General features: G+C 43.4%; 1 protein-coding gene across 1 annotated transcript in view; it reads left to right on the forward strand.

Moving 5' to 3' along the window:
• The window catches only part of SBNO2 (strawberry notch homolog 2), a 2,660,605-nt gene that overhangs the window by 421,721 nt on the left and 2,216,741 nt on the right, over positions 1–22,143 (forward strand). The window contains exon 4 of the mRNA XM_044053813.1: positions 10,604–10,718. Within this exon, the coding sequence (XP_043909748.1) occupies positions 10,604–10,718 (115 nt within the window). The remainder of the gene's footprint in view (positions 1–10,603; positions 10,719–22,143) is intronic.

A 22,143-nucleotide genomic window follows, 5' to 3' on the forward strand; every position in this document is an offset into this window, starting at 1 on the left:
GCTACATATGAGAAAGCTACAGTGGTACCTAAGGAGTTTATGGACTCAGCACAGTCACAGTTTAGAAACTTTAATCCCACTCATTCCATGCCTTCACAAGGAATTTCTGTGGTGGGCTCAGGCCAGGCAGTCCAACAGAGGGGTTGCCCTTCACAAAGCCAAAAACCTCCCAAACTATTACAACAGACGCTTCAGACCTAGGTTGGGGAGCGCACATGGAGGGCAGAGGTATCCAAGGACAGTGGTCACGAAAGGAGCTACGTATGCACATAAATCAAAAAGAAATGCTAGCAGTGATGCATGCAATCGAGGCCTTCAAACTTTTTCTGCATCAAGGCCATCTACTAATAAGGACAGGCAACACCACAGTTATGTGGTACATAAACAAGCAAGGAGGTACCCATTCTTACCCTCTTTGCAGACTGGCAATGAATCTATGGATCTTTCCTTGAACCTCGATATACAGCTACAAGCTCAGTTTGTGCCAGGAAAGGACAATACACTGGCGGACAGCCTAAGCAGAAATATCATGGATGCACACGAATGGATGCTGCACCCAGACATTTTTCAACTGATAACACAATCTTGGGGGAGCCCGGACATAGATCTATTTGCATCCCCCCACAACCATCAACTGAAGAAATTCTGCTCAAGGACATACCACCCACAAGCGTGGAAAGTGGACGCCCTCTCTTTCAGCTGGAGAAATCTGACAGTGTATGCATTTCCTCCTATTCCATTAATGACCAAGGTGTTACTGAAGATCAGGGCAGAGCAGCCAAAAGTGATTCTGATAGCTCCGGACTGGCCAAGACAGCACTGGTACCCACTGCTAAGGAGCATGTCACGTAAGAAACCATGGCCCCTACCTCTATGGCCACTTCTACTGACACAGCATAGATACAAAACTCTTCATTCCAACCTGAAAACATTGCAACTAACAGCGTGGAGAATACCTTGACTCCTCCTCAGGATAAGCTATCCCAGAGAGTGAAGAATATTATTATGGAAGCTCGCCGCCCTTCCACAAGGAAGGCATATTCAGCAAAATGGAAAAGATTTCTCATCTGGAACACCACAAAGGGCCTAGATGTGACAGTGATGAACATGGCACATATCCTGGAATATTTGGCAGAAATGTTCCACAATGGGCTGTCTTACTCTTCTATTAAGATTCATGCTTCAGCAATTTCAGCAGAGTACAATACTGATCCACCTGTTTTTTCTCATCCTCTCCTAAGACAGTTTCTAAGAGGAATTAAAAACATCAAACCTCCTAGGAAACCACCTCTACCTGCTTGGGACCTTAACTACGTGTTGGAAAAACTAACACTGCCTCCATTTGAACCAGCAGCATCTGCAGATCTGCAGTACCTTTCATGGAAGACTGCTTTCCTTCTGGCAATAACGTCAGCAAGAAGGGTTTCAGAACTGCAGGCCCTGATGGCAGTTCAGCCATTTATTATTTTTCACAAGGACAGAGTTTCATTAAGAACTAATCCTACTTTTATGCCAAAGGTGGTATCCAGGGTTTCATTGAATCAAGCCATTCACTTGCCTACCTTCTTCCCAAATCCACAAAACAAAGGGGAGAAACTGTTGCATGCCCTGGACATTCACAGACCGTTGCGCTACTACCTGGACAGAACTAAAGGTTTCAGGAAAACTGACCAGCTGCTAGTAGCATATGCTGCTGGTACTCAAGGAAAAGCAATTTCCAAACAGACAATTTCAAAATGGATAGGAAATTGCATCCGCTTTTGTTACTCATTTCATGGAAAGACTGTACCAGCTAACATTAGACCTCATTTTACGAGAGCCACAGCCACCTCCACAGCCTTCTTAAGAGGGGTGGCTACAAAAGACATTTTAGAAGCTGCCACATGGAGCTCCATGCATACATTTGCCAAGCATTACAATTTACCTTTATATTCCAGATCCAGAGCAGGCTTTGCTACGGCTGTCCTGCAGGGTATCTTAGCTACACCATCCTTTTCCTAGTACCTCCACCCCCAGATTGGCTATAGTATTCTACCCATATGTGATGACTGCAGATGCATCCTTGAAGGACATAGTACAGTTTTGTACCTACCGTAAATGTAGATGTCCGATAGGTATGCATCTGCAGTCAGGTTTACCCTCCCTTCTTCCCCTCTGTGGTATTCCTAGGGTGCTTACCTCTCTATTAGCTAGCTGGGGGGATCTATTATGGTGTATTTGTTTTTATATATATATATATGTATGTGTGTGTGTGTATATATATATATATATATATATATATATATATATATATTTAGATATATATATATATATTTAGATATATATATATATATATTTTTGCAAATGTTGGGATTTTTTATTGCATTTTTCCAAATTTAGCCTTCCTAGAGGGCACCTGGCATCTGGGGCAAGAAAAACTGAGGAAGATGGCATCTGCTGACGCTTTTATACCCCAGGCGCGGTGACATCGGGGAAAGGGCGACATCAGCCGACGCCGGACCCAGACTTTGGAATCCGGCTGACCGAAGGGCAGCCTGAGGCAGGACAACCCATATGTGATGACTGCGGATGCATACCTATCGGACATCTACATTTATTGAAAAACAAAGGACTTCAACAAACGGATGGAACCAGGCACACGTATCTTAACGCTTGACTTTATTGCACACAAGATACAGCGTTTTCGCAACCCTTATCAGGAAGCTTCTTCAGAGATAAATAAAAAGCGCGAGACAGCGCTTTTAAATAACAAAACAGATGCACGTAAAACGTGCTACATTAATTAGTCCAGTATATAAATGTATGGATCATGATAAAATCATATAATCATATAATAAAATATTTAAATGCTTCCAATAAGACTTTTTAAAACACAGGAGTAAGAGATTTTTTAAAACCATAGGTTTAAATAAATTGTGAGTGTATTTGACTAAACAAGACTGTTGTTTAAAACAACTGCGAGCTGCAAACCGTAAATAACACGGAAAGCACTAAATAGTACACATAACAAAACAGTTGTATACTTTCAATTAGAATGGTAACTACAACTCTAAATACCTCACCTAAGATGGTAAACAGGACACTATTCACTATCAAATAATTAAAACAAAAACTTTATTGTATATACTTAAGTATTAAATGTGTGTATATACACCTGTTAAAAATAAAAATAAACATTTAAGACGCAAATCCTTCATATAAAGGAAAATTGCTTGGATTATAAAGATTAAAAGTAAAACAAATAGACAATACAGTTTGACTAAGCTCTAATATGTCATCTCAAATATGATTTTAATTTCAAAAAGGGTGTGATGTTGCAACTTTCATTTAAACCAGGGGTACTAAAGGCATTCAATTTGAGCTGCCATAATAATTCACGTACCTCCAGGTTCAAAGAAAGTGGTCCCCCTCTAAAGGATTCAGATAGATGATCAACACCCATGAATGAAAACGAGTGACCAGGGCAAAGACTAACATGTTTCGCCAGGGCATTCTCAGTGTTTGCAGTTCTAATAGCATACAAGTGCTGATATATTCTGTCCTTAAACCTTCTATCGGTTTTACCGATGTAGAAGGCAGGGCAGCACACACAGTATGCTATGTATATAATGGATTTAGTATTGCAATCAATTCTGTGATGAATGTAATATTTGTTGTTACTATTTGTAACTGAACAGTAACTACCTGTTCTAATGTACATACAGTATTTGCAAAAACCACATGTGAAAGAACCTTTAGTTCTAAATGTGGAATTCTCTACTGTATTGGTTTGTAATAGGTCTTTGATGTTTTGACCTCGCCTGAAAACAATATGTGGTTTTGCTCCAAGTTTTTCAAGTAGATAACTATTATTAGTAATAACTGCCCAATTCTTAAAAAGAATATCTGTTATATACCCTGAATCCAAATTAAATGTTGTAATAAAACTGCACTGGGTTACCCTGGGTGGATCAACGACTATGCTACTCAAGCTAGTTACTTCCTTTTCAGTAAATGACAATCTTTCAAGGGGAGCACATTGAGTTGGCATAAGTAGAGGTTTATAAAAACCCCTTTTTCTCTTGTGGTCAACTTCACTTATCAAGTCATCAACCAAAATGTTCGAGTAGCCTCTATCTAAAAATAAAGATCTCAAGTATTCACAGGAAGGGGTCTTAGAAGGGGAGGTGACCGGTCTGAATGCTTCGGCAAACACACGGGTAGAGCAACCTCTCAGAAGGAGTAACAGGAATGTAAATAAGAGACATAACACAGGAGCTAATACAAATTCAGAAACTCCTGGACCCTTAATTGAATTTAATGCGAATAATTTTAACGAACATGGTAATTTTTTAGGGCCAAAGAACAAACAGAAACAGAAACAGTACAAGGGGAACAGGAATTGGAAATAGTTAGTTATGGTATTAGCGATGTACGCCTTGATCACCCTAAGATTGTTTCAAACAAAAAAGGTGATTTTTTAATTTATAACTTTTCTAGTTTGCACTTTGAACCTGAGCTGGTAGAATTATTGGCATTAGGGAATACGTTCGTACCTTCGAGGAGATGTGATGTAGCAAAAGTTCTTCTAGATCTTAAATGTTACATCAGAAAATTAAATTTGAAACTCCTTTTTAATGGTACTGACTTCCTTTCTGACAACAGGTTAAGACTTTCCAGTGTCTTTAATCCTCCCTTGAACGTGACACTCAAAATATTTGAACACATGTCTTGCGAATTAGATATCAGGCACATGGTTGGACAAGGTAAAAATAACTCTAATAATGTTAATAAATTTAATATCACCAAGGAACAACTTTCAGCTCTACGTGCTTTGCGTTTTGCTGATGTTAGAGTTATAAAACCTGATAAAGGGGTGGCCTGGCCATATTTGAGAAGGATGACTACTGTGAAAGAATGTTGAAAGTTTTACATTCTACATCTTATAACAAATCTTCCACCAACGAGATGAACACTAGTGTAAAAAGAACTAGAGGTTATTTTCGTGACCTGTACATCAATGGGTGGCCTAGGCCACTAATTTTTTAAAGGGGATCCAACTCCCCAGCGGGGCCCTCCCCCCAAGGAAAAACCGGGGGCGAGGACCATTCCCGTGTTCCAAAAAGAATCTCCCCGGGGCCCCTTCCCCAAGAAATTCATGCTGAAGATTTCCCGGGCCCCCCCAAGAAAAGACTTAGGACCTTTCTGCACCTCCCACAGCACAGGCCCTTAGCTATACCTCCTGTTCTCTCTGTGGTGGATGATGCTTTCAATGATGTTTGCTCCGCTCCAGATTCTTACCCCAGCCCCTGCCAAACCAGACAGATTTTACAGGGTGCCAGATACTCATCACCACCTTTACAAGGCCCCACTTGCAGACCCAGAAACTATATCCCAGGGTCCCAAGGCAGTAGCAGCGACCACAACTAAAAACCCTATTCCTTCTGAAAGGGAAGCAAGGTCATTAGACAGATGGGGTAAAGGTCTACACTTCAGCTACTCTCTCAGCTAGAGCTTTAAACTGTCAGTTTCACATGATACAATACCAAGAGTTTATGCTTGATCAGTTAACTAAAAACTAACCACTGATGAATCTCTTGATAAGAAATATGTATTAGAGATGGTAAATAACATACAACAGGTTAGCAACCATTCCTTAAAATGTGGCTATGATGCACTGGAGGCTTCATTTAGATCAGCCATGACAGGCACAGTGATAAGAAGGCATGCATGGCTAAAGGAACAAGTTTTATCGGATCAAGTTAAAGGTAAGTTGCTAGATGCTCCTATGGACAAGACAAGTTTGTTTGGTACACCTGCCCATCAGGTTATGAAGAAAATGGAAGAAAAGGCAAAATCTGTTCAAACTGTTAAAGATTTCTTGCAGGTTCAACCCCAAGGTTTAGCAGGAACTGGCCTGCCAAAATTGGTCCTTTCCTGACTCCACAAAATTTCAAAGGGCAGGAATAGACGTTCCAGAGGCAGAAACCAATCCAGAGGAGGTGCCTACAGAGGACGACAGTGGCAAGGTAACAACAGAGGCACAGACACAGCCACTGCCACTACTTCAGCACAACCACAGTGACTTAATCCTAACTCCGCCTACCAGGGAACAAATAGCAGCTCCTCTAGGCGGAAAGTTAACCTTATTTTCAAAGAACTGGCACTACATAACAAAGACAAGTGGATTTTACAAACCATAGATCAAGGTTACGGTTTCACTTCCACACTTTACCAGTCAAAGAGGAATGCCAAATCTACCTCCAAATCAAAAACAGAGGCTCTACCAGATAATGGTGTTAGCAAACATGAGAGCTGTGGAAAGAGTGCCAACAGCAGAACAAGGAAAGGGGTTCTATTCCAGACTATTCCTAGTTCCAAGAAAGGAAAAAAGTTGGAGACCAATTCTCGACCTGTCCACCTTAAATACATACATCATTGTCCCAAAATTCAAAATGCTGACCCTACAGCAACTTCTTCCCATGCTGGGCAAGGAGTCTTGGCTGGTAACTCTAGATCTCAAGGAGGCATACCTGCACGTCCCCATTCGACCAATCTGCAGAAGATACCTCAGATTTCTTGCAGGATCAGAGCACTATCAATTCTCAGCATTGCCCTTTGGCTTATCTACTTAGCCCAGAGTATTCACAAAATGCCTGGCATCAGTAATCGCCCATTGCAGACTACAGGAATTCAAATTTACCCATACCTGGACGACTGCCTGCTACAAGGGGACAACAAAAGAAAGCTGACAACAGATTTACAAAGGGTCATTTACTTGCTACAAGGACTGGGATACACAGTCAATTTACAAAAGTCAAGGCTGATACCATCCCAAACAAGCACATTCTTGGGCGCGGAATTGGACACAGTATAACAAATGGCATTCCTGACTACAGAAAAACAAAAAGAACTTCCTCTTTACTTCTTGGCACTAACAAAACTGAACAAGTTAACAGCAAGAAAAGTTCTGCAGGCCTTGGGCTTCATGGCATCATGCATAATCTTGGTCCCATTTGCCAGACTACATATGAGGAAACTACAGTGGTACCTAAAGAATTTATGGTCCCAACACAGTCTAGAAACAGAAATCCCACTAATTCCATGCTTAAAACAGGAGTTCCTATGGTGGGCTCAGGCATGCCAGTCAAACCAAGGCCTACCCTTTCGCAGATGTCAACCAAGCCAGACCATCACAACAGACGCTTCAGACCTAGGATGGGGGGCCCACATGCTGGACAAATGCGTGCAAGGATTGTGGACACAGGATCAACTTCACCTGCACATCAATCTAAAAGAAATGCTGGCAGTAAAACTGGCAATCCAAAAGTTCAAACCATTCCTCAAAGAGGGCCAGTTGATGATAAGGACAGACAACACCACAGTCATGTGGTACATCAACAAACAGGGAGGCACTCATTCATACCCCTATGCAGAATGACCTTGGAGCTGTGGACCCTGGCACTCAGCTACAACATTCAGTTACAGGCAATATTTGTACCGGGAAAGACAATACTCTAGCAGACATATTAAGCAGAACCACTTGGATGCCCACGAATGGAAGCTGCACCCGGACATCTTCAAGACCATCTCAAAGAAATGGGGAATGCCACAGATAGACCTATTCGCATCACCTCTCAATCACCAGCTCAAAAAATTCTGCACAAGGACATTCCACCCACTAGCATGGAAAGTGGACTCACTCTCCTTCAACTGGAAAGGCCTAACAGCATATGCATTCCCACCTCTTCCTTTGATACACAAGGTACTACTAAAAATCAAGGAAGAGCGTCCAAGGATAATCCTGATAGCTCCAAACTGGCCAAGACAACACTGGTACCCACTACTGAAGAGCATGTCTCGGAACAACATGTGGCCAATACCCCTGATGCCTTTGATGTTTACTCAGAACAACTACAGCATCATACATCCAAACCTAAAACGCTGCAACTGACTGCATGGAACATCACATAGCAGCAGCTAATCCAGAACTTTCCCAAAGAGTTAAAGACATTATTCTTGAAGCACGCAGACCTTCAACAAGAAGGAACTATGCTGGAAAATGGAAAAGGTTTGTCATTTGGAGTACGGAAAGAGGAAAAGATGTGTCAAACATAGATATGCCTAACATTCTGGAGTATCTGACCGAACTTCTTCATTCAGGCCTGTCCTACTCCTCCATCAAGATACATGCATCAGCTATTTCAGCAGAATACAGCTTTGATCCACCTGTTTTTCGCACCCTTTGCTCAGGCAGTTCCTCAGAGGAATCAAGAATGTAAAACCTCCAAGGAAACCACCATTACCAGCTTGGGATTTAAACTTTGTGCTAGAAAAGTTGACACTATCACCCTTTGAACCAGCAGCAACAGCAGACCTACAACACCTGTCATGGAAAACTGCTTTCCTACTGGCAATTACTTCAGCAAGGAGGGTTTCAGAACTACAGGCCTTAATGGCAGTGCAACCCTTCCTAATCTTCCACCAAGATAGAGTGTCCATGAGGACTAATCCTACATTTATGCCCAAGGTGGTATCCAGAGTATCTTTAAACCAGGCAATCCACCTACCTACCTTCTTTCCCAACCCACAAAACAGAGGGGAAAGAATACTGCATACCTTGGATGTACATAGACAGCTACGCTACTACTTGGACAGAACAAAAATAGCAGAAAGACTGACCAACTTTTGTAGCCTATGCAACAGGAAGGGAAGGAAAAGCTATTTCCAAACAGACAATCTCCAAATGGATAGGAAATTGCATACGATACTGTTACTCCTTCCATGGAAAACCAATTCCAAAGAACATAAGACCTCATTCTACAAGGGCAACAGCCACTACCACAGCCTTCTTACGAGGAGTGGCAACCAAAGACATTATTGAGGCTACTTGGACCTCCGTGCATACATTTGCCAAGCATTATAATTTGCCTCTATATTCCAGATCCCGAGCAGGGTTTGCCACTGCTGTACTGCAAGGGATCCTAAACACACCATAATCTACTTTTATCCTCCTCCCCTAGTTGGCTATGGTATTCTACCCACTTGTTATGACTGCAGATGCATCCATGAAGGACATAGTACAGTTTTGTACCTACCATAAATGTAGATGTCCGAACTGGATAGCATCTGCAGTCAGGATTACCCTCCCTCCTTCCCCTCTGTGGTACTCCTAGGGTGTTTACCCTCCTAATAGCTAGCTGTTGGGGGGGAGTCTTTCATGGTGTATTTGTTTGTATATAAGTACATATATGCTTATTTTTGTGTTTACCTCTATCTATTTGGAAACATTGGCATCTATCCAAATTTTAGCCTGCAAGAGGGCTACTGGCATCTGGGGCAAGAAACACTGAGGAAAATGGCGTCGGCTGATGCTTTTATACCCGAAGACCAACAGAGATGACGTCGGGTGGAGTGCGACATCAGCCGAAGCCGGACCCGGACTTTGGAATCCGGCCGACTGCAGGGCTGCCTGACGACAGGACAACCCACTTGTTATGACTGCAGATGCTATCCAGTTCGGACATCTACATTTATGGTAGGTACAAAACTGTACTTTTTCTTTAGTCACACACTCTCAACCAGACCTTTCATCTGTCACCCTCCCCAGTTTTTTTTCATATTGCATTGCCTGCATTTCTTAAAACTGAATGAACAAAAAGAGAGAAGGGAGAGAAAGAAAAAAGCACCTGTTTATATTACTATCCCAATTGCATTAAAAAAACGTCAGTTCTATTTTTTTTTCTTTAAAGCTCTCACAGTTGGGAAAACCCCGGATTGCTTTCAGAGGACCTTGTCCTAGCAAGTTTCTATTTATTTTTTTCCCATCAGCTAGTCCCCTTCCACCAGACTGTCTCCAGTTTCTCTTCATCAGATTGTTTCCATGGAAACGTGAAGACCAGCTGCAGAATTGCTACGAAGTATACATGTATTTACTTAAAAAAAAAAAAAAAAAAGCTTCATAATAGTCAATGTTCTTCTTCATTTGCTTGCTTTCTCTTAAAACTTATCCGTCTAAGGTCCTTTATCCAGTCATTTCCCTATGCAAGAATGAGAAAAAGCACATTCATTTTAACTTTGTCATGCCTTTTTAACCACGGCTTTTTTTTTTCATTGCATTGCCTATATTTCTCAAAATTGTACAAAAAGAAAGAGAGGAGGATGGGAGAAACCATTTCCTATTATGTTGGGAAAGTACAGAGCTTGTGGTTACACCGTTCAGTTCAGTTGACCGTTCTTTTTTTAATTTGTTGCTTCTGTTGTATTAGTCTCCTGGCACCATGGAGTTGGACACCAACCTGTGTTACCAGTTTGGTAAACTATACTACTATTTTCTGGGATGGAAGTTGCATTAAGTATATGTATTGAAAGCTGAGAAGACTGCAGTATAAAGAAAACTGCTTATCTGAGATGGGAACTTGGGCTTGTCCTTACCTCCATTTTGAGCAGAGGGGATGGAAAAAGTAATTGCAGATGCTACTTTTAATTCTAGTGAGTACATTAAGGTGACTGTTGGGGTAGAAAGTAGACTCAATGGTTGTGACAAGGCATGGGGAATTTTGTTTAGAATGAATAAATCTTTATTTGCAGTTTATTTGAAGTATTTTTTAATTATTTTTAACAGGCACTGTTTAAATACTACTGCAGCATATCCAAATCTTTTTAATGGACAGAATCTTCAGGAGACAGACTATGCAGGCTTGACTGCCTTTCAGCCAAAAAATGGTGACTATACTCAGGTAGGCTTTGAGTTGAATCTCTGTTTCATATGATTGCTTACTGATCTTTGTTTGTTGCAGACTTTTGATTTTATGAAATTAAAGAAGAATTAAAGATTGTCAGTTGTTGCTGTGTGTAGTGTCGTGCACACAAGAAAATGTAGATTTGGGAATGTTAACTTGCGTTAATGATCAACATAATAAACATTTAGTTTATTGTGCTTTTAAGTAGACGTCTTTTAAAGTGCCTTGTAGATGTCATCACAAATGTACATATTTAAGGTTAAAATGTCCAGGTCACAGCAGTTTTTGCAGAGTCTGCACCTTCCTCAGACAACCAGATCCAGTCTATGATTCAGCATTCATCTATAAGGCTCCAAGATTTTGCAAAAACATTGGGACATTGTCTTGTAGACATTATGGGGGGGTGGATAGCTGCCACCTCATTGAGATTGTGTGAGATGAGTAGCTAGTCTCTTTGTGGTTTTAGTTTTGCAGTATATTAAAAGCCCTATTAATTATCCCATTTTTAACTTCCAACTAAAAACTCCACCAGAGCAAATATTTTCACTTATGATTCCGTTATCCCCTTCTCCTTGCCCGTGTTACCAATCCCCAGAAGGGGTGTCAGTTTCTACCCTGCAGGCCAAACATCCTCTTCGCTTCATCCCACTCTTACCTTTCCTTCTCTAGTTGCTTTCTCCCAAGACTTTGGCTCCTTTGCCAGTGTTCTCCAGTAAATACTAATTCTATTTTGCCTGTTTTCTCTACCCCTGCTTGCAGTAATCTGTATTATCAGAATCTTCTGTTTCCGTTCTATTGTTGGTTTAATTCATTGAATATTTTCTGCTACTTTACGCATTTAATCTGTATGATGATAATCTTGTGTATCTGCATCTCATATCCCACACTCTTTCTTCTTGAACTTCCCCTCCCTGCTTCATCATCTTCACTTTTCACTTTGAATTATCTTCTGTTTGTTATATAAATGACCCTTAACCATGTATCTTTAAGATCTCTCTCCAAATTGGGTAATAATAAACCACATTGATGTTCTTCGTGTTTCACTGTTGCAGTCATTGCATTTGGGTAATCTGCTGGCAGGTTGCCCTCAGTCGACCTGATTAACAAAGTCTTGGGTCCTGCATCGGTTGCTGTCCCTTCTTCCATGACGTCAGGTCGTCAGGGGTATAAAACATGCAGCCGACGCCATTACATCAGCCTTTCTTGCCGCGCGGTGCCCGAAGCAGAAGCAGTTCGCAAGTGCTGGTCGGCCGACTCCTGAAATTTTCATTTTCAAGTTTCAGAACCGAAGTCTTCAAAAAAAAAGCTAAGTACCCCATTGGGGATCCTTTTTCTTGCCCTAAACCGATGTCAGTAAATGTTAACAATTGTATTACTTGTGGAAAGCAAATACCTCAAAGATTTTCATTCGTTCTGCATTCCTTGATTAGGTCCAGACCATGACGTCCCTCGCTGTCGGTTTTGTGCCTTATTTAGTCCTCGAACTATTCGTCTGTTCATTTTCGCATCTAGCTATTTGGGTACTCTGTTCAATTATCCAGAAATGGCTTTAAGCCATCAGACTACCGATATTCCGAAAAAAACCCGTAAAAATAAAGACAGAGACAAACTGCATAGGTCCAAAGCTGCCGATGACTCTTCCGTTAAGCTAGTCGCCAGTTCGCCGGTACTCAGTGAGGCGCTTTCGCAACCCCTGATACCTGCTACTTCAGATTCGCAGGCCTCTAGAGAGACCCATTCGGAGTCCGGTATGCTGCGTGATGCTTCTTCGACTATGGAACTTGCAGATGTCTCTACCTTGGATGGATCCGGAGCCGCTGTGCAGGCACCAGCTTCTGAGGGTGAATTCAGGCCTACTGACTTGCATATCAAACCGGCGTCGTCGTCTTCTTCAAGGCCTAAAACTCGATCCATGCCAAGAAAACTGACGCCCAGACCGCATGGTCAGGCCCCTATGCCTAAAAAACAAATAAGAATGGCTGAAGACCTTATTAATCTAATCAGGGAAGCCACCCTTCTCCCTCTAAGAGACCTAGAACTGATTTTCCTTCTGATTCTTCTGATCAGGATTCTGACATTTCTGTTTCTTCTGATGACCAGTATTTGCCCTTATCTACCTATGAGGATTCTGATGCAGAGGACTCCATTCCCTCTGCTTCCCCTCTAGAAGATTTCTGTTTTGGTGAAACTTTGCATACTCTTGGGGAGCATTTCCGCTGAGAAAGCCAGGATTATTCTGACTCCAAAGGAGGCTTAGGGAATTCTTACTCCTACCTCAACTCAGGCCTTTAGCTATCCCTCCTGTACTGGACGTTGTAGATGATGCCTTCTTGGAATCTAGCCTGGCCCCAGACCCTTCACCTCCGGCTCCCAGAAAACCTGACGGGTATTAGAGTACATGACCCTCACAAGTTCCTCTTAAAGAATCATACTGCGGATCCAGAGACCATTTCACAGGGACCCAGAGGCATTAAGGCTGCTACTGCCAAAAACCCTACCCCCACTAATAAGAGATTCCAGGGCCCTGGACAGATGGGGTAAGAAGGTAATTACTTATGCTCCTTTGGCCATTAGGGCCTTAAACTGCCAGTTTCAAAGTATCAGCAGCATGTTATTGCATTACTTAAACAGAAAATGATGTTGATTCCTGACTGTGCTGAAAATAAGGAATTAACGGGATTTAATGCATTCTGCTGAACAAGTTGGTTTTGATTCCTTAGAGGCATCTTGCAGGGCTGCTGTCACTGAGTCTGTACTTAGAAGGCATGCTTGGCTTAAAGAGCAAGCTTTGCCAGATCATTATGAAGCTAAATTTCTGGATGCTCCCTTAAACCAAGACCGCCTGTTTGGCAACAGAGCAGAAGTAGTACTTAAAAAGATGGAGGAAAAAGCTAAATCTATGCAAACTGGCTAAATCTATGCAAACTGTTAAAGATTTCCAGCAAGTACAGACTCCCAGATTTGGTAGGCACTGGCCTTCTAAGAATTGGTCCTTTCCTGTCTCTTCCAGGTCTTCAGTCCAAACCTAGGACCAGCAGACCACCAAGGCTTCAGTCTCAAGGTACTCACAGGCCTAAGCAGTAGGGGGCTCCCACTTCCAAAGCTGGAAGTAGTAAGACGACCCCCCCCCCATGGTAAACTGTCACAATGACTTAACCTTAAACCTTCCAAGCCCTGCTCAACTGACTGTTCCTTTAGGGGGAATGATCGCCTTGCATGCAAAAAACTGGGAACTCTTTACCCAAAACAAATTGGTTTTAAATAGTTTCCCAAGATTCCACTTCCACTCCTGACCAACCCCAAACGGTTGGCCAGACCTACCTTCAAATCGGTGGGCAGAGGCTCAAAAGCAGGATGTTCATCGTGCATACAGCTGCAGTCATAACAGATGGGTTATCCTGCCGTCAGGCGGGTCCTCGGTCGGCCGAATTCCAAAGTCTAGGTCCGGCGTCTGTTGTCGTCGCTTCTTCCCTGACGTCAGTGTGTCAGGGGTATAAAAGAGGCAGCCGACGCCATTTTCTTCAGTTTTTCTTGCCCAGATGTCAGGTGCCCCCAGTCTTTCTTGCCGCGCGGTGCCCGAAACAAAAGCAGTTTGCAAGTGCCGGTCGGCCAGCTCCTGAGATTTACGAAAGTATTTCAGTCTAAGTCTTCTTGAAAGCTAAGTACCCCGTTGGGGAAACTTTTCTTGCCTCAGACCGATGTCAGACAAAGTTAATAATTGCATTTCATGTGGGAAGCAAATACCGCATAAGGATTTCCACTCTTTCTGTATACCTTGCATAGGCCCCAGACCACGACGTCTCGGCCTGCCGTTTTTGTGCTAGATTCAATAAGCGCACTATTAAGTGTCGGGCGGAGTTCGCCCTTCACTTTTTTGGCAAAAAATTTAATTATATTATGTCGTCGGATACTCCGACTCCAGTTTTGAGCAAAAAACGCAAAGATAAGGACCGACATACGAGGTCCGCACCACCTACTGAAACCATGCTAAGGCCGACTACCAGTTCTCCGGTACTCAGCGAGGTGCCTACGCAGCTCCTGAGTACCGATGACAATACATTACCGGTGTCTTCAGTGCCAGAGGTCGCAGGCTCCTCGGCCCCCATTCCTACTACAGATCCCGACGCCACTCCTGGCAGGGAAACTCAGAATTTAGACAGGCCTACCATTTCTCAAGGGGTCTTTAGGCCTTCCTCCTTCTCTATTAAAGCCTTCACTAAATCTAAAGCAGCCATAAAACCCAAAAAACAGGTTCCTCAGACCCCCTCTCAAGGCACCATGCCTAAAAAACAGATGCTTAAAATGGCTCAGGATTTGATTACTCTTATCAGGGGTTCTCATCCCCCCTCTTACAAAAGGCCCAGATTAGAGGAAGACTACCCTTCCTCAGATCAAGCTTCTATTACCTCAGAACTATCTGAGGACCAGGATTATGCCTATTCTCCATTCCAAGACTCTGATGCAGAGGAGTCTATTCCCTCGGTCTCCCCCCCGAGGACTTCTCTTTTGGGGAAACCCTGCATACATTGAGGGAACACTTTCACTGGGAAGGCCAAGATTATTCAGATTCCAAGAAAAGGCTCAGGGAATTTCTTCTGCTCCCCCAGCATAGGCCTCTGGCTATCCCTCCTGTTTTAGATATTTTGGATGATGTGTACACAGAAGCCAGCCTTAATCCTGATTCTTTGCCACCAGCTCCTGTTAAACCAGACCGGTATTACCGGGTTCCTGATTCTCACCAGTTCCTATATAAAAGACATACTGCTGACCCAGAAACAATTTCACAGGGTCCCAAGGGAATTAAGGCCTCTACTGCTAAAAATCCATTACCTTCAGAGAGTGATTCCAGAGCTTTAGAAAGGTGAGGGGAAAAAGGTGTACACCTCGGCCACTTTAACCATGAGGGCATTAAACTGTCAGTTCCATATGTTAAAGTATCAACAGTTTTTGATATCTCAGCTGAAAAGCAAGATAACACAACCAGAACAACCAGATTTAAGAGTTGCAGGATTTGTTGCATGGTGCAGAGCAAGTGGGTAAACATACCTTGCAGTGTGGTTTTGATGCTTTGGAGGCCTCATGTAGAGCTGCTGTTACGGGGTCTGTTATACGTAGGCATGCTTGTCTCAAAAGAGCAAACCTTACCAGATCATGTCAAAGCTAAATTATTAGATGCTCCTCTTCAAAAATATGTATTGTTGGTGTTAAAGCTGAGGGAGGTGCTAAAGAAAATGGAGGAAAAAGCGAAATCAATGCAAACAGTGAAAGATTTCCTGCAGGTACAGCCTCCATGTTTCAGCAGAAACTGGCCTTCAAAAAATTGGTCCTTTCCAGCCACGGACAGACCTCAAAGGGGCAGATACAGGTGCCCAAGGGGCAGAGGGCAACCTCAAGGATCCTTCAGAGCCAGACAGTGGCAAGCACCAACCCCATTATAGAATACAATGCCCCATTTGGTATGTACCTCTCAAGACATCTGCAACAACTGGAAAGGCCTCAGAAATACCTCACTAAAAGAATCACAGGCCTAAAGCAGATGCCCTATGCTGACCGCCTTAAAAAACTTCAGCTATACTTTGTCGCATATCGTCTACTCAGAGGCGATCTCTGCTTAACATACAAGGCCATGTCAAACCCAGAGCTGTTGGACATGCTACACTTAAAGAAATCCCAATCCCTCAGAGCTACACGCTCCAGGGATCTAAACCTTGTCATCACAATAAAAAAAACATGTTGGAGGGATAGGTTCCTGACCCAGAGACTCCCCAGACTCTGGAATAGATTGCCCATACATGTCAAGCAGAGTGCCTCTTTGGACCTCTTCAAGAGGAACCTTGACAATTGGATGGGAGAAAGGAAATTCACCCCAGGGATCACGTCAGTTGCCCTGCTAGACAGGGGTCCAGGAAAGTAAATAATGTGGGAAGAAATATTCAGGGAATTGTTATGGCTAGGCTTGTATAGGCCCTAGGGCTGATAGCCTAGTACTAACCTATGAACCTATGAATCACAGTCTTTTAGAAAACAGACACAATGACTTCCCCCTACTCCTGCCAAGCAAAGCTTTAATGGCAGCACCTTTGGGTGGAAAATTGACATTATTCTCTAAAAATTAGCATATTGTAACAAAAGACAAATGGATTCTGGACATTATAGACAGAGGCTACAGGTTCCACGTTCACACCCTTCCAAAAATGAGAGGCATGCCAAACCTGCCACAAAATCACAGGGCAGAGGCACAAAAAAGTACAGTTTTGTACCTACCATAAATGTAGATGTCCGATAGGAATGCATCTGCAGTCCTTACAAATGGGTTGTCCTGTCGTCAGGCAGCCCTTCGGTCGGCCGGATTCCAAAGTCTGGGTCCGGCTTCGGCTGGTGTCGCATTTCACCCGACGTCATCGCTGCAGTTTTTCGGGTATAAAGGCATCAGCCGACGCCATTTTCCTCAGTGTTTCTTGCCCCAGATGCTAGGTGCCCTCTTGGATGGCTAAATTTGGATAAATGCCAATGTTTCCAAATAATAAAGATCAAACACATAAAATAAGCATGTATGTACATATATACAAACAAATACACCATAATAGATCCCCCCCAAGCTAGCTGAAGGATGGCAAATACCCTAGGAGGGGAAGGTGGGTGGGTAATCCTGACTGCAGATGCATTCCTATCGGACATCTACATTTATGGTAGGTACAAAACTGTACTATGTCCTTCAAGGATGCATCTGCAGTCCTTACAAATGGGTAGAATACCATAGCTAAACAAGGGGAGGAGGAAAAGAGTAGAAATTATGGTGTAGCTAGGATCCCTTGCAAAACAGCAGTGGCAAAACCTGCTCGGGATCTAGAGTATAAAGGTAAATTGTAATGCTTGGCAAATGTATGCACGGAGGTCCAAGTAACAGCCTCTATAATGTCCTTGGTAGCCACTCCTCGTAAGAAAGCTGTGGTAGTGGCTGTAGCCCTTGTGGAGTGAGGCCTGATGTTCTCTGGAGTTGCCTTTCCATGGTAGGAGTAACAAAATCTAATGCAATTCCCTATCCATTTGGAGAGTGTCTGTTTTGTAATTGGCTTTCCTTCCTTTCCTGTGGCATATGCTACCAGAAGCTGGTCAGTTTTTCTATTGGACTTGGTCCTGTCCAGGTAGTAGCGTAATTGTCTATGCACATCCAAGGTATGCAAGAGTCTTTCTCCCCTGTTCTGTGGGTTTGGGTAGAATGTAGGAAGGTGGATAGCCTGATTTAATGACACTCTGGATACCACCTTAGGCATAAATGTAGGATTTGTTCTCATGGACACTCTATCTTGATGGAAGATCAGGAAGGGTTGCACTGCCATTAATGCCTGTAGTTCAGAGACCCTTCTTGCTGAAGTTATTGCCAGCAGGAAAGCAGTTTTCCAGGATAAGTATTGTAATTCTGCTGTTGCTGCTGGTTGCAAAGGGAGAAGTGTCAATTTTTCTAGCACAAAGTTCAGGTCCCATGCTGGCAATGGTGGTTTCCTGGGAGGTTTTACATTTTTAATTCCTCTCAGGAATTGTCTGAGCAGAGGGTGAGAGAAGACAGGAGGATCCAAGCTGTATTCTGCTGAAATAGCTGATGCATGTATCTTGATGGAAGAATAGGACAGGCCTGAATGGAAGAGCTCTGCCAAGTACTCCAGGATGTTGGCTATGTTTACTAGTGTCACATCTTCTCCCTTTGCAGTACTCCAAATGAGATATCTTTTCCATTTTGCTGCATAATTCTTTCTTGTTGAAGGTCTACGAGCCTCCAGGATTATGTCTTTAACCCTTTGGGATAAATTTGGGTTAATTGCTGTCATGTAATGTTCCAGGCAGTTAGCTGCAGAGTTTTCAGGTTTGGATGCAGTATGTTGTAGTTGTTCTGTGTTAACAGTAATGGGATCAGGGGTAGTGTCCATATTTGTTCCCGAGACATGCTCCTCAGCAATGGATACCAATGTTGTCTTGGCCAGTCTGGAGCTATCAGAATGATCCTTGGACGTTCCTCTTTGATTTTCAGAAGCACCTTGTGCATCAAAGGAAGTGGTGGGAATGCTTATGCTGTCAGGTTTTTCCAACTGAAAGATAGGGAGTCCACCTTCCAAGCAAGTGGGTGGTACGTCCTTGTGCAGAATTTCTTTAGCTGGTGATTGAGTGGGGATGCAAACAAGTCTATTTGTGGTAATCCCCATTCTCTTGTGATGGCTTTGAAGATTTCCGGATGCAGCATCCATTCGTGGGCATCTGTGGTAGTTCTGCTTAATATGTCTGCTAGAGTGTTTTCTTTTCCCGGTACAAAAATTGCTTGTAACTGAATGTTGTAGCTCAGAGCCACATCCCATAGGTCCAGTGCCAGCCGGCATAGAGGATATGAATGTGTGCCTCCCTGTTTGTTGATGTACCACATAACTGTGGTGTTGTCTGTCCTTATCAACTGACCTTCTTGGAGAAATGGTCTGAATGACTGGATTGCCAATTTTACTGCCAGCATTTCCTTTAGATTTATGTGTAGGCGCAGCTGGTCTTGAGTCCATAAGCCTTGTATGCACTTGCCCAGCATGTGTGCCCCCCAACCGAGGTCTGAGGCATCTGTCGTGATGGTTTGTCTTGGTTGGCTGTTGCAGAAGGGTAATCCTGTGTTTGATTGACAGGCCTGAGCCCACCACAGGAACTCTTGCTTCAGGCATGGGATTATTGGAATTTGGGTTTCTAGGCTGTGCTTGTGTTGGGACCACAAATTCTTTAGGTACCACTGTAGCTTTCTCATATGCAGTCTGGCATGAGGGACCAGAATTATGCAGGATGCCATGAAGCCTAGGGCTTGCAGTACTTTTCTTGCAGTTAGATGGTTCTGCTTTGTTAATGCCAAGAAGTAGAGAGGTAGTTGCTCTTTCTTTTCTGCAGTTAGGAATGCCATTTGTTTTGAGGTGTCCAGCTCTGCACCCAGAAAGGTTATTCTTTGGGATGGAATCAGCCTTGACTTTTTTATATTGACTGTATATCCCAGGGCTTGCAGCAGGTAAATGACTTTGTAAGTCTTCTTTTAGCTTGCTTTTGTTGTCCGCTTGTATCAGGCAGTCGTCCAGGTAGGGATAAATTTGGATCCCCTGAAGTCTGCAGTGAGCAATTACTGATGCCAGGCATTTCGTGAACACTCTGGGCGCAGTAGATAAGCCAAAGGGCAATGCTGAAAATTGATAATGCTCTGATCCTGCAAGAAATCTGAGGTATCTTCTGCAAATTGGTCGTATGGGGACGTGCAGGTATGCCTCCTTGAGATCTAGAGTTACCAGCCAAGACTCCTTGCCCAGCATGGGAAGAAGCTGCTGTAGTGTCAGCATTTTGAATTTTGGAACAATAAGGAATGTGTTTAAAGCGGATAGGTCTAGAATGGGTCTCCATTTGTTTTCTTTTCTTGGTACCAGGAAGAGTCTGGAGTAAAATCCCTTTCCTTGCTCCATAGATGGTACCTTTTCCACAGCTCTCATTCTTAATAGCTGAGATATTTGCTTTAGAGCTTCTGTCCTTTGAGTAGGTGGTAGGTTTGGCATTCCTCTCCTTCCTGGTAGAGTATGGAAATGGAACCTGTAACCTTGGTCTATAGTTTGCAAAATCCATTTTTCCCTTGTGATGCAATGCCAGTTCTTTGAAAATAAAGTTAGCTTTCTGCCTAAGGGTGCTTCTAGTTGCTCCCTGGTAGGCGGTGTCACTGCCAAGTCACTGCGATTGAGTAGTTGTAGTGGTGGTGGCTGCGTCCGTGCCTCGCTGGTTGTTGCCTTGCCACTGGCGTCCCCTGTAGGCACCCCTGGATTGGTTTCTGCCTCTAGAACGCCTATTCCTGCCCCTTTGTGTCTTAGAGGAGTCCGGAAAGGACCAATTCTTGGAGGGCCAGTTCCTGCTAAACCTTGGAGGTTGAACCTGTAAGAAATCTTTCACTGTTTGTACAGATTTCGCCTTCTCTTCCATCTTTTTTAGTACCTGTTGTGCAGGTGAACCAAATAAATTGACCTTGTCCATGGGTGCATCCAAAAGCTTTGATTTGACATGGTCTGGTAATGCCTGTTCTTTCAACCATGCATGTCTCCTGATAACTGTGCCAGTCATGGCTGATCTATAGGAAGCCTCCAGTGCATCATAGCCACATTTTAAAGAATGGTTACTAACCTGTTGTATGTTATGTACCATTTCCTGAACATATTTTTTATCTAAAGATTCTTCAGAGGACAGCTTTTTAGTTAACTGGTCAAGCATAAACTCTTGATATTGAATCGTGAAATTGGCAGTTCAAAGCCCTAGCTGAGAAAGTAGCAGAAGTGTAAACTTTTTACCCCATCTCTCTAAGGACCTGGATTCCCTTTCAGAGGGAGGGTTTTAGTAGAAGTAGCTGCTACAGCTTTAGGGCCCTGGGAGATCGTCTCTGGATCTGCAAAAGGAGCCTTGTATAAATGGTGGTGAGTGTCCGGGACCCTGTAGAACCTATCGGGCTTAGCAGGAGCCGGAGGCAATGAATCAGGAGCAGTGCAAGCATCATTAAATGCATCATCTACAACAGAAAGAACTGGAGGTATAGCTAAAGGCCTATGTTGTGGCAAATGTAGAAAGGTTCTAAGCCTTTTTCTGGAGTCTGAGAAATCTTGGCCCTGCCACTGAAATTGTTCCCTCATAGCATGCAAGGTTTCCCCAAAGGAAAATTCCTCAGGTGGAGAGGCTGAAGGAATGGACTCTTCAGCATCAGAGTCTTCGTAAGGAGAATAAGAAGCCTCAGGAGGGTCTGTATGTTCTGATTCATCAGAGGAACCATCAGTGGATACTGGTTCAGGGGGCTCTGCTCTAGGCCTCTTTTCTGGAGGTGGGAGAGAGGACCTGTCTGGATGAGGCTGGGATCCACGAATTAAAGAAATTAAATCCTCAGCCAAAGAAAGCATATGAGAGCTAGTGCTGGGCCTGTGTGAGGGGTTTGGCAGGCACAGTTTTGAAGCTTTGGCTGCTTTAGCCCTGGCAAAGGCCTTAATAGACATGGCTGCAGGAGGCCTGGCAGCTCCACGTGCAGGGGTTGAAATATCCAGGGGAATAGTGTCTGATAATTCCTGAGAAACCGCAACAGAAGGTTGGATTTCAGAAGCCGATTCTACCAGGTTAGAGGAGGCCTCGGTAGAAGGCATGGTTTCGGCTGAAGAAAGAACCGCTTGCTCGGTTTCGGCCGAAACCGAGACACTCGCGGTTTGTTTAATCGCAGTTTCGGCCGAGACCGCGGACCGCGAGTGTCGGTCCTTTTCTTTACGTTTTTTGGAAATTTGCATTGTCGGAGGATCCGACTGCATAATGTAGGCAAAATCAGAGCCGAAAATCTGTTCAGCAAACTCTGACTGACGTCTAAGCGTCCGTCGGTTAAAAGAAGCACAGGCTAGACAAGCTG

The sequence above is a fragment of the Protopterus annectens genome, chromosome 13.part0, assembly GCF_019279795.1.
Source record: "Protopterus annectens isolate FY-2018-M chromosome 13.part0, PAN1.0, whole genome shotgun sequence".
NCBI lineage: Eukaryota > Metazoa > Chordata > Ceratodontiformes > Protopteridae > Protopterus > Protopterus annectens.